At 39.3% G+C, this 13984-nt stretch overlaps 1 protein-coding gene across 1 annotated transcript in view; it reads right to left on the reverse strand.

Moving 5' to 3' along the window:
- LOC126382474 (disco-interacting protein 2 homolog C-like) overlaps nt 1-13984 on the reverse strand; it is a 245612-nt gene that overhangs the window by 109832 nt on the left and 121796 nt on the right. Inside the window, exon 2 of the mRNA XM_050032358.1 lies at nt 3811-3882. Within this exon, the coding sequence (XP_049888315.1) occupies nt 3811-3882 (72 nt within the window). The remainder of the gene's footprint in view (nt 1-3810; nt 3883-13984) is intronic.

The raw sequence follows: 13984 nt of genomic DNA on the forward strand, positions 1-13984 counted from the left end.
TCAGAGCATCACACTGCAGCCTCCTCAGTAAATTTTATGCCAGGCTGACAGACAGGTTAACCTCCCCTTCAAGAGAGTCACTGTAGGTGTCTGTGCTGGTCATGGAACAGTGGGCCAGTAACTGACTTGTGTAAGGATACTGGTGGGGTCATGAGTGTTACCCTTTGGTGTACATTTACTTGGTGGACTTGGGGAAGATGTTGGACTATGATATCCCATTCAGACCGTCACAGTAAGGTGGGTCAAACCCACATCACTGGTCTATCTAGGTCAACATATATCAGCCGACCCCCATTCATAACCCTCCTCCTGAACAGGCTTCTGAGCTTTGGTGAACTGGTATTACAACCAGAAATGGACATTAAATCAATGATACCATACATCCACATAATCACATGTGCTGTCTGAAAGGGATATAACAGTGACTATCTTTACATGCACAAAATAATCTGATTTTTGCCCTATTTATTTTTCAAAGACAAAATCCCTACTAAGCTGTTGACATAGCTGATGAAAATGAATATTTCACTAATAATTTTCTTTACAAGCAGCCATGCATACTCTGATGAAAGCGAAGCAGCTGGAGCGACTTGTGTCATTGTGTGTCTTTGAATCAAGATAGGATTTTTTCAATTCAAAGTTTTTCAAACCAGCAAGAGACTGTTTTGCAAACTGCAGTAAAGACCCCAATGGAGATGCATTTTTTTGAATACAATGTATACATGTCCAAAGAATGCTCCTAAAAATAAAAAAAAGATCTACATATTAAACATGCCTTAATTGGAACATGCTACATTTGGATTAAGGCCTAATTTGGAATATCCAAACGGAATATGCTGTTCATGTGACCAGTGTCAAATTCAGAATATTGTCATATTCGGAGTAATAGTAAAATATCAGTATACATTTAAACTTAAAGGCCAGCAAAAGCCTGTATCCACAGCGGTCCAGGTCTATCATGGTGAGAAATTCCTTTATCTCTCATGTAATCGAACTGCTAAATGCTCATAACGTTAAAAACATTTTGTTGGTGATGATGGTGATGTTATTTTAACCACTGATGGTTGGCTTGGTAAAGATGATGAATGGATGTACTGCAGGTTTTAAGCTGTCACTTTATGAAGATTGTCTTATGCATTTTAAAGTCTCATGTTTCACCAGGTTGCAATTTTCCAAAGTAAATTGAAGGTTCCAAGATGGTAGCAGTAAAAAGCCAAACCCAGGAGCCTTTAAAATGTTCCACACAAAACCTACAGGTGACCTTACATCAATGCATTGATGTTTTTCTAGTCTGTGACTTAAAAATGTATACTAGTGTATTAATCGATGATAGCTGGTAAGTAGTTTCACTTTTTTTATGGCTGATATTAAAAGGACACAAGCTAAATCTCATGATATTAAAGTCCCCTCTGAGTAAACTAAACCTAATCCATAGTGTGAAACCTTGTAAATCTTTGGTAACTGGGGAAACCCATTACTTTGAGCACTGTAACTGCTTTAATCAAAAGATATCAGCCTGACTGTGTACCAAGCAATGCGGATTAACAGGATTTAGAGCTGAAACACATCACAGGGAAGAAAACTGAGTCACTGTGTTACTGTGTGCATGTGTGTGTGTGTTTGTGTGTGCACTTGCATGCACAGATATGTTTGATGGAGAGAAAGGAAGCATTGTGTTGTTGGTTGTGTGTGTGATTGAGTCTGTGCATGTGTGTTTGAGAGAAGGCCTTAAAATGAGAGAAGGGGAGTACTGTGTGCATGTGTTCAAAGTGTTACTGGTGCATACAGGTTTGAGAAGGAATGAGCAGTGTAGTGTCAGAATACAGTGTGTGTGTGTGTGTGTGTGTGTGTGTGTGTGTGTGTGTGTGTGTGTGCGCGCGCACAGGGGAGTGTGTGTGTCATCCGGTCCCCCAATAGTGAACTAGGGACGACCCCCCACTGGGCCTGGATGTGAATACCACACATTTTCTCCATCCCACACCCTTCATTCCTTCCCATAATGCACTTCCTGACATCCCCCCACCCTATGAACGTGCGCCCACACACACACACACACACACACACACACACACACAGAATATATTCCAGTAATAGCTTTGGCAGTGCCAGTGTGTCTGTGACGCTTCAGTCCCATCCTCAGCAGTCAGTCTGATGCGTCTTACTGCGAAATGGACTTTAAATCCTTTGTGGTCGGACTCAATAACATCCATCCGTGGTTTGTTACCAAAAACAACTCAACTGGTGATGATTTATTAAATGTATGAAGACTAGAATCAACACATATCCTATGGAGGAAAATCAGAGTCGACAGTTTCCTTTTAAAAGAAAACCAAACCCTAACAGCGCATATTGGACAAAAACAAAAACATCTAAATAAATAAATGAGTATTCTTGCCCGCAGGGCCCTTTCAGTGAAACAAAGATCACTGCCAGCTTTATAAGAAAAATTCTCTCTGTGTAAAACCAACACATAAGTGCCCAAAGTTTTCTTAGTTTTGGTCTTTTGGCAAAGTTTAAAAAGAGATTTTACTCTGTGTCCTGGTTAAACTTCCCCAACATGTCAACAATGTGCCATCAGGCAGGGGTCCCACACATTTTCAAGGATAAAACTGGAAAACTTTTCCATGACCCAGGACCCATTATATATTTTCCAATGACCACTTACAATATGTGACACAAACAAAACTGTATAGTACACTTAACTCCAAAAGTTAAGGGTAATATTATGGGCAGTCCACAGACATGTAGCAGGAGAGCTCCCTGAGTGGGGGAGTGACGGCCGACAGTTTGGTTGGCTCACTGGTTAATTTGCTTGAAAAAACATAATGATCTGCACATAGGAACTACCACACTCTGCTTTCAGAGCAGTTAAAATGAAATCAAGTGTGCAATGGCGCTCTGAGTGACGGTTGAATTCCCTGGGCTGCCCATGCCAATTGCTTAACCTCAAAAATATGGTTCAATTTAAAATGTTTAGTGGGGCATAGGTATGGAAACTTTGGGATTCATGACCCTACATGTTAAATCTAAAAGTCGCTATATTGTTTTTTCTTGCCCCACTTGCCCCGCATTATTCAAACATATCAGATCCAAACTCCATTCAAACATCGTTCCAGCTAGCATACATGGAGGGACAGATGGAAGGCAGGGTGAAAATGAAAAAAGGTATTAGGGCTACTTTATGTCAACAGCTACAGAAAATAGATAAGCTGTTATGTTACAGTACGTGGAAGGTTAACCATGGAAGATTACTGCTACAATTACTCTCATTACACATCAAAATTCCATGAATTGTCCAAAATTTCCAAGGATTTCACCAATTCACCAATAGTGTATGAACTATATCCCCTACCCACCATGGGGAGACCAGTTTAAAGGTAAAAGAAAAAGACACTACTCTCAACTTTACCCAAAAAGGAGACTTAGGTTTTATGCATCTATAATCAAGTCCAGCAAGAACATCCTGGACACCCAAATGTATCAGCTATGAAAGAATGTAGTGAATACAAGCTTTTCACTTTGCAATTTCTATTAGGATTAGGACACACATTTTAACATAATGTAAATTTTACTCCTGTGTGTTTAATATATATGGGAATAGAATCACAAGAGCATTCAGATCAATTTGGTTGAGCAAACTCAGAATTACAATCAGGTTAATTGCCAAGAAATGTTTTACATATGAGGAATTTGCCTTGGTGTTTTGGTGCATAACAATAAACATAGTAAAAGAAAAGTGTCAAGTGTCAAAAAATATTTAACGCCATATTAAAATTGCTGCATTAAAAGGTGAAGGAAAGTCAGTTTTACCTGGTGTTTGTGGAAAGAAGGCTCCAATCAGCTTGGATCGCTTCTTCTCATAGCCCTTCTGTGTGATATCACCTGCCAGAGACAACAGAGAGAGAGACATTTACTCTCTATGTTCTTTTATATAACTTTTAAATGTAAATTTGGCGCCTATAAAGTCATACAGAATATAGCATGTCCATTGTTACAAATGCATGTTGTTTAATTGAACTGAGTTGAATTGAACTTTGTTTCAACGCTCATTAATATATTAAAGCTAAAATATCAAACCTAAGGCTATCAATTGTACAAAAAGATGCACAAGAAACAAACTTAAGGAAACAAATGACAAAGAAACACTGCGGCTGCCCTGAATGTATATATTCCACAAAAAGCTGCAATCTAAGACATCACAACACAAAACAGTCAGAGAGAAAGCTGATCGCATTATGCTTAGTCATTCTCTCCACTCAACCAAGACCAGATGGTGCATGTATGTGTGTGTGTGTGCATGTGTGAGTGTATGTGCATAAATTTGGAACTCAGAGTACTGCAGATGCACTTAATTCACCTTTCACGGTGTGACTAACCACCTCAAAACTTGCTGACTGATCTCCCCGAGTGAAGCGATAAATCAAGCCTACCTAAAGGTACTATCAGCAGATTCCCACGCACAACATCTGAATCCAATAGCTCTTTTAGAAAAGGATTCTTGGCGTTCTGTTTTATCCTCCAGGGGATACCAGGCGGGAGGAGTTTGTCACATTTACAAAGAAAGTTTTAGAAAAGAGAGCCAGATTTTTTTTGGGAGAATTCACTGGAAAGTAAATGAATGTCAGCTGAGTGCTTGTTTCTGATTGACAGTGTCATTAATATGCTTAACTCCACCCAACTTGTACTCCAAGTGAAGTAAAACAAGCGCTACGAGTCAAATACTTTCTGCATGACATAAGGCAACAACTTGAGGGGAGAACAGAAAGCAAAAAACAGAAGCATCATGGGAATTGGAGTTTAGGAGCTTACAGAAGAACCAGTAATATTCTTTGATGGCAAATCAAAAGCCAAAGACACAAAAAGAAAATGGTGCGGTGTGTGAAAGCAGAGGAGAGAGAGGAGACATGGGTAATGCAGTTTGTAATGTGTAGAGTGGCATGATGGAGCTCTCTGTGCAGAATAACCATTAAGACCTGTCTATAAAACTGGTAATTTGAAACAGGGAGGTCCCATCAGTTGGGATTAAGGAACATGAGTGCATTAGATGGAGATGCTCAGCCAGTTTGGAAATGTTGTCCTGAGTCAAAAACGATAAGAGGAGGAAAAGAAGAAGATAAGCTGGTGGACAATGAGAATGGATAAAAGGTAAACTAGATATAAAAGAGGAGAAGTTGTAACAGGAGGAGCAAGTTCAGATGTGTGTTCGAGATGTGAAGGGAGAAGGAGTAGGTGAAAAATCAAGATTAAGACAGGAAACTTGCATGTCATATACAGTTTGTGTTACTTCATTTTATTCGAATGCCCATGTAATGCTTGTTGTTTGTGTAATTTTTGGTTTTGTGTATTGTCTATAATTGGATAAGTGTGTCACATTACGTGTTTATTGTTTTAAGCAAACCAGTTTAAACACTTAATGCACAAAAATCTCAAAATGCAAAGAATTCCTTCATTAAAAAGGAAATATTCATTCTCAAACATTTAAAAAGCCTTAATGTGCTTTCGTACACAGACGTGAAATGTTGTGACAGCTGTAACTGAAACTGCAGATGACCACAGATGAGCTGTGGAACAATCTCAGGATTTCTGTGACTGGAGGATGACTAAGTAAAAAGAATAAAAAATTCAGAGGAAATCAGAGTGAAGAGCATCTCCTGACTCAAACAGTGAGAGACGCATGAAACAGACCTGAGTGACGCTAAATCTGCAGCGGATTTGTCGAACACGGAGAAAGCTGTTTGCGCGGCTGACTTGACAAATCCTTCTTAAACACACATAGATGTGACTAACTGGCTCGGATCAAGAAACCGACGGTGGGCACGGACGTCATCGGTGACGATGCCAGCACTGTGCGTGTGTGTGTGTGTGTGTGTGTGTGTGTGTTTCTAGTAGTGTGAAGGCGAGGCACATGGTAATAATTAGCATCTCTGGTAGGGGAGCTAACTACCCTGCAGAGAGCAAGAGGAGCTGGCAAATGTTTTTGAAAAGAGAAAAAGAGACACTGAGACAGAAACAAGGGATGAATGGAGGGAGGTCTGACCTTGTCTTCAAAATACTAACTTCTTAAAGTGACACACTAAAACACACACAAACACACACTTACACACACACATTCCACATATACACACACTCAGCTACCAACCGTCTTGACTTTATTTTATCAGGGATGAAAGTCTAAGTGAAATGAACATGTCAGTCAGCGAGCTGTTCTGTTAGACACTGTAACAGCTCTGTGTAGCAATCTCCACTCAATCAGACAGCCAGATGGGCAGTCAGTCTGTCTGTCAGTCTGTCAGTCTGTCTGGTCACGAGCAACAGTATTGAAAACTACAAGATTAACACTGTCAAATGAATTTTTAAGTTTCTGTATTCTACCTTTCTTCTTGTGAATGATGACAAATCCTTTAAGTAAAATGGCAAAAATACTTAATTTGTCCACGCTCTTTAGAATAACACTACGTTGTCTGATCTGATGCCTCTATCAGAAATTCAAAGAATTTCATTAGCAGTTTGGTTAACCCAGCTAATGAACTATTGCAAACAAAAGAGGAGAGGAAGCTAGCGAGCTAATGTTCTAAAGTGACATTCAGAAACTTGGCTTGATTTGTCATGAACTGTAAACCAGGCCCCATTCAGAAAACCTATAAGTTTAAAATCTACTTCCGAAAGAGAATGGATACAGATGCAACAATCTGTAAACCACCTAGGTAGAAGCTACCCTTTAATTCAGCCTGACATCAAACAAACCAGGCAGCATTGTTTTCTAGTTTTCTCATCCATCGTTTGGCATCATCTTTCTTCTGTGTCGTCCAAAACTGTAATATATCATTGTTGAAAAATGAATCCAATTTATGATGTCACAGCAGTATGGCTATGATTAGTTTTAGGTTTGGGTTCAATTAAATAAGTACCTAGTTATGGTTAGAGAAACCTGTGTTTTTGATTTTCATCACAAAAAATGTTGTGCTTTTTTCCTTAGGAAGCATTTCACAGATAGTGCTGCCACAAACAATTATCTTTATTTAAGTAATCGATCAGTTATTGCAGATTCATATGACTAATTTATTAAAGATGAAGCAGGAAGTCTGCCTGTGAACGTGATGGATATTCACTGTAGACAGTTTGGGTGATGATTTTACCAAATTTTTGGCAAATAAATTTGCAGAGCGTAATAGAGAATTTCCTCTTCTGACTGCTTGTGTTTACGGACCTGTCTGACCTTTCTTATGGTTAACTTGGTTACGACAACGTTATTATTACTGATAAAAACGAACTATGAAACTATGACAATATGATCCAAGTTGTAAAGAGGCAACAAAAATCCTTCCCCATTCTCCTACCAGGGACAGGAATGAAGAAGCAGCTGGAGAGGATGGAGGGATGAAGATCTTTAAATAGAGACAAAGGAAGGAAGGATGACTCAGGCTATGGTATTCCTCTGCCGCCTGCTTCCAAACTGTCTGTCTCTTTCTTTGGGTGACGTTGCCACGGGCCGTTAAAGACAGGTCAGAGACAGTTGGTGTAAGTAGGTTTCCTGCTCATCCAAACACACACACACATGGTGCCTGACAACATGTTTTATATCAAAGCGGTTTAGCAAGAGGCTAAGATGAAACCTTTGACTTCAAACTCTCTGAATCACACACACAAAGTTAACAGTTTCTGTCAGTTTGACCCAGGCGAGAGATGAAAAAAAAATTTGGAATACTGTTGCTAAGAAATGTAAACCTATAAAAACATGAGCTCCAGTGAGTACAATAAATAACAAACACTTAAAATATTCCATCCACATGGGAGTTGATGTTAATAAAACTTTCATTACATGACACCTCTCTCTTGTTTTAACCTCAGAGAGACCATTTATTTGTCATTTTTAAGATAAATCAGTGAGTTTTTAGATGGCTTTAGTAGATAAAGATAAGGGAAAATAAACCTATAAAAGAAGATTTCAATCTTCAGTTTATCCCTAGAGTTAAAGATCATCAACAGTGGAGGCACATGGTCTAAACTGGACATGATGTATATGTCGCACACACCGTGAACTCATCACTATCTACAGAACTTCATAATTTAAGTATTTCTTTTGCTTTCTTTTTGGTGTTTTTTTCTGTATGTTTCTTTTTCTCTTGTTTTTGCAATCGGGGCCTGCTGTGCTGTAAGACACATTTGAATTTCTTTTTTTGAATCTCTCCCACATGGAGACTCTGATATATTCGTGATAACCCAACAGCTGATAATATTGGTATATAAATGTACTAGAAGTCAGGCTTTATTACTCCATTTAGCTCTTACAATGGCATGTGATCTGTATCTGGATACAGGAAAAAAACATGTCATGTGGGCAGAACCACAAAACACTTATTAATACCAGGTTTACAGGCACAGGTCTGTGGATCAAATGTCATTGTCCAGATAATGTATCTGCACACAGTTGGATCACATTTTAAAATGGGCGTAAATGCAGATGTAATACACACACTCACATCTGGAAGCTGAAGCTCAGCTCAACTACAGTCTTATCTGTTGGCCAGCTTCATGCAGAGAACTGGAATAGTAATAATAGTTTTAGGGTCAAACTCTTCTGTCATAAGCTCCATTCTCTAACATTTAGTCCGAAGTCAACAAACTTAAAGGGAAGTAAATATAGGGAAAGTAAAGGTAAAGTAAAAGCAGCAAATTATGGTCAAATGAGGACCATGCAGGTTTGAGATCAGAATCACATAAGGTACACCTCGCAACCACAGTCCTGCGTTCATCTCTGAGTAAAGTACATTAGATTGTTGTAAAATATGTATGCAGCAGCCTGGTGACAGCTGTATAACCTCACTATAAGCTCCCCATGAATTATTGACAGTCATACATAAACATATTGCCGGCTGCACCCTCTGTGACTCCCTGCATTGACGTCAAGCTCATCTGCTCTTAACCTTGACCTTGGAGTCAAGCACTGTGGGTAATCTACATATAAATCCTTCCTTTACACACTTACACTGCCTCTGTGGGTGAAGTCACCATAGCAACTGATGATGTAATCACAACTAGATTATGTAATGACTCCAAAAACTGTCACTTGTTGCGCTAGATTTACAATGGCTTTTGGGTATATGTTTTTATGGAATATCAATTCCACTATGAGGCCATAAGTATGTGGACACCCTGACTTTTGGTCTGCTTTATATGGCTTTACCTTCCAGTTATAGGTAATCTTAAAGCTACAACACATAATGATATTTTAAAGAGTAGTTTTCTTCCAACTTTCAACAGTGTTTGTCTCTTTACTGTTTCAACATAACAATCCCCACAGACACAAAGCCAGCTCCATAAAGGAATGGTTTTCCCAGTTTGGTGTGGAAACACTTGACTGGTCTGCCTTGTGTTTGAACGAGAGCAAATCCCTGCAGAAACCAGAAGCTTGGGAGCTAGTCATATGAGCTACAATCACATATGGGTAAAATGCTCAGGTGTCCACATATTTTTGGCCACATAATGCACAAATATGCCTGCATACAACCGCAGCATCAGAGAACAACTCTGCTCTGTAAAATAACCTTGAGTAAGTTTGTACAGAAACAGCCAGGCTGAGCCTCTATGACCATATACAGTAAGAGAGACAGAGACAAAGACAAAGACAGAGACTGGGAGAGACAGAGGGAGAGAGAAGAGTGCTAGCAGTGACATAAATATGAAGAAAAGAGTTAAAATGATGGAGAGAAGGAAAGAACAAGGAATTAAGAGCAGAGGAAAGTGACACTGATAGAAAACAAATATTCGAGAGAGGGGAAGACAAAGAGCAAGAGGGAGCAAGAAAGAGAGAGTTGCATCTATCCAGCACCTAAAAAGGAAACAGAGTTGATTTTATTATTTCCACACTGCAACACTAGAGACAGAGAGCAAGAGGAAGAGAGAGAGGACAGCGACAGAGAACTGAGAGCATACAAAGCAGTGTTCGATGAGAAGAGGGAGACAAGGAATGCAGGAGAAAACAGGAGAGAGAGAAAGAGGTTTCTGTCATGTGACTCCAGGCCACTGGAAGATCAACATAACGAACATGCATACCATAACATCTCTCTCTGTCTGTCTGTGTCTACCTGTCTTAACATTTCTCTCCAATAGTAGCAGGAATACAAGAATATGGATTAAAGATTGATGACAGAATAACCACAACAGTACTGTCTGTGATTAGGCAAAATACCAAAAAGACTCTACAAGAGTTTACAGACATGGTAGAGGCTTTGTGTGGCTGCACTAGAGCTGTGCTTTGAGCTAAAGGCTAACATTGTTAATGTCCACAATGACAACTAACATGCTGATGTTTTGCAGGATTGTTTACCCATTTCGCTAACTCTTAGTTGAGTGTTAGTATTATGCTAATTAGCACAGATAAAACACAAAAAATACACGAAAGCATAAAGTTCAGCAGAGAGTCATTGATTTCACAGGTATTTGGTTAAAAACCAAAGTATAGGACATATTATAACTTCATGATGGTGCTACTGCCGGCACTGTGGTGTGGTGCAGAGTTGAGCATTGTCGCCTCACAGCAAGAGGGTCCCTAGTTTGAACCCGGGCTGGGGGAACCCCTCTGTGCATAGTTTGCATGTTCTCCCAAGTAAGCATAGGTTTTCTCAATCCAAAGACATGCAGGCTTGGTTAATTGGTGAATGTGAATGGTTGTCTGTCCCAATGTGTCAGCCCTGTCATAGTCTGGCGCCCTGTCCAAGGTGTACCCCAACTCTTGCCCAATGTCAGCTGGAATAGGCTTCAGTCCCCCACGAATGATGGTGCTACAATTCATCCTGAGGGAGACATGAATGTTTGTACCAAATTTCATGGCAATCCGTTAAATAGTTGTTGGGACATTCTACTCGAAACCATATTGTAAACCTCATGTTGGTGTTATAGGAAAGGTCAGGGGATTGCCAAAGCTATCATTAAAAATCCAGTATTTTAATATGTAATTAGCTACCAAAATCAAAATTATTGACAATAATAAAATGATATATAACCCAAACCATAAAAAAGTCTTTGACAAATATTAAGAAAGCGTGCTGAAGTAGGGCAGCACATTCAATGGAAATATTATCAAAATCGTTATATGGCCAAGTGTCATATCTATCACAAAAGCTACAAATTTTTGATAAAGGTAAAATGTGTCACAGCATACCATTATAAAAACACATCATAGTGCTACAGAGATGCCCCTACCTACAAATCAAACTCCAGGCGTAAGGGAACATTTTTATTTGGTACAGACCCCCATTAATGCAAAAAAAAAAAAATCTCATATCACAAGCGCAGTATCTGTCAAAATAATCGCAATACAGTGCTTGTTTCAGCATACTCTGCAGCCCTGTCCTGAAGTTAGAAGTCAGGTTCACTCTATGTGCTTTTTTGCTGGTTTAAATCCCACACAGGTAGTGCAAAGCTCTCTCCTCGTGCACAAACTGCTGCCAAGAAGCTGTTGAGCAAATGAAACCTTGAAACATGAGCGAGTGGAGCAACTCCTTGTTTTTAAGCTGACTGTGAAGTTCAGAGAAAAAAAACAGGTTGACATTCTTACAGTTGACTAGAGTGGAAAAGTTTGTGTACTGATAAAGAGAGAACAATAAATGCTAAAAAGAAAAGGGACTTGTGAGAAATGTGGTTCAATTTTGTTTCAAAGATGGTCTCATTTGACTGTCATTATAACAATTTAGTGCCTTTTATCTTACAAACACATGCTGGTTTCATAACTACCAACACCATCATTATTATCATGAACATTTTAGTGACTTGCCAGCTGCATTCATGCTGCACAAGGTCCTGCTACATACAACAATATTTTGAATTCTTGGTCGGATTAAATTAACAAAAAGTCTCCAAGCAGTTGTTAAAAGCTAAAGACACACAAAAAGTATTTTTATTAAACTGGTACATTTTTTATGTATTCTCAGGTATCTAAGTTTTTTTTTATTATATGCTGCAATTAGCAAAATTATGGAAGATGATTAATGATATATTCACAAGAAGTAAAATACACACACAATCCCTAAAATACAAAGAGCTGTGTATCCATAAAAGCACACACACACACACACACACACACACACACACACAGTTCAACCAAGAGGAAACGCCCAAGGACTCCCCTGGGGAAACCACAAACACACACACTCACATGTTGGAGGCAGCAGGTGTGTAAGCAGGTGTTTACAGTAACAACACGCTGAGTCAGGGCTGAAACTCACCTCCACACAGGTGGAAACACACGCACCCTCACACACGCACCCTCACACACACACACACACACACACACACACACACAGGAAGAAGCTCATATGCAGGCACATCAAGCTTGTTTCTCCCTATACATTTGAACTTTGCATTTCACAGTTTAGAATTTCATCATAGTCAGGTGAAAACCTAACTCCAGTGTTTGTGCTTTTTATGTTTTACCTTCACTGAGAAGGATTTTCTGTGCGCTTGGAAAATGGTCGGAAAATTAAAGAATCTTTCGAACTAAAAATCTGAGGGTTGTCAAGCTGAAAAATGGCTGTTGGTCTCAGATTCATGAGCAGAGAACATTTTAGAGTTATGACATTTTCCCTGGACAGCAAAACTGTGAAAGCTTTTTGGCATCTTTTTGCCTACTTGATGTTGAGCAGTGTCATTTTCCTTTCCTTTGTGTTTCCAACTGTAGAAGCAAAGAAAAAAAAAAGAAAACCAAATATGCTAACGCTAACATCTCCCATCTGAGCGATAGACAAAGTACACATGGCTACAAAGCAGCAAACTACTTGTCAAAAGGTGTTAAAATAACACACTTCCCCCTCTGGCTGTCATAAAATTTGAGAGAGGAGCATGTAACCGTTTTTCCTCATGGCACATCCAGTACAATTATAAATGTATGTAAGTTGAAGACGCAGTTTAGTTGATTTACGGGCCCGTCCTGTGCACCTCTGGAAAAACAGAGCTAACTGTGCTGGCTTCAGTTCCAGTAAAACCATTACATGCACAATAAGAAGGTCTGGGTGGAAAGTCCCCATCACAGTTTATGTTCGACCGCATGAAACGATGGAGGAAATGAATTTGTCTGCAGCGCGTGGCTTCATTAGTGCAGTCAGTTCATTAAAGTGCAGACTGAGTTAATCCAGTTCATCAGACGGAAACGTGTCAGTAAATAATTAAAAGTTAAATAACAAGATCAACACTGTTTAATGATTGAACTACCGATATTTCTATAAGACTACTGCTGCTGTGAGCTATCACCAACACTACTGCTGCAATACTACTACTGCTGTCCCTGTTTCTCATGTCAGTATTACTACAGCTACAGTACAGCTGCTTTATTACTTCTGGTGCTGCTGATAATACTACTGATCCTACTATTACTGCTACTTCTACTACTGCTGTTGCTATTATCACTAACACCAGTGTTGGAAGAAGTACTCAGATCTTTTGCTTAACATTAGAATCAAAATATACATAAAGTACCAAAAGTACTTACTATGCAAAATGGTCCATTTCACAAAAATATAAATTAAAATTTGGGGTTATAACTATTAAATGGACTGCACTTGGATAGTGCTTTTCTAGTCTTCCGACCACTCAAAGCGCTTTTGTACTACATATCACATTCACCCATTCACACACACAGTCACACTGGTGGCCGAGGCTATTATACATAGTGCCACCTGCTACTCAGTAACAATTCACTCGCACTCACACACCAATGGAACAGCCATCAGGAGCAATTTGCGCAATGCACAATGCAAGATCTTAAGTTGAAAGAAGTAACTTCAGAAGTTTAGTCACAGCTATTACAGGTACTGTTTATGTTGCAACAGTAGATGCTTCTTTACTATGTGTAAGTAAGTAAGTGGTAAATGATAAACATGCCCAATGATACTTCAACATGGGGACTGGAGGAGCCGGGGATCAAACCACTGATTTTCCGATTAGTAGACAATCCGCTCTACTTCTGAGCCACAGCTGCCTATAATAATGC

The sequence above is a fragment of the Epinephelus moara genome, chromosome 21 (genome assembly GCF_006386435.1).
Source record: "Epinephelus moara isolate mb chromosome 21, YSFRI_EMoa_1.0, whole genome shotgun sequence".
Classification (NCBI taxonomy): domain Eukaryota; kingdom Metazoa; phylum Chordata; class Actinopteri; order Perciformes; family Serranidae; genus Epinephelus; species Epinephelus moara.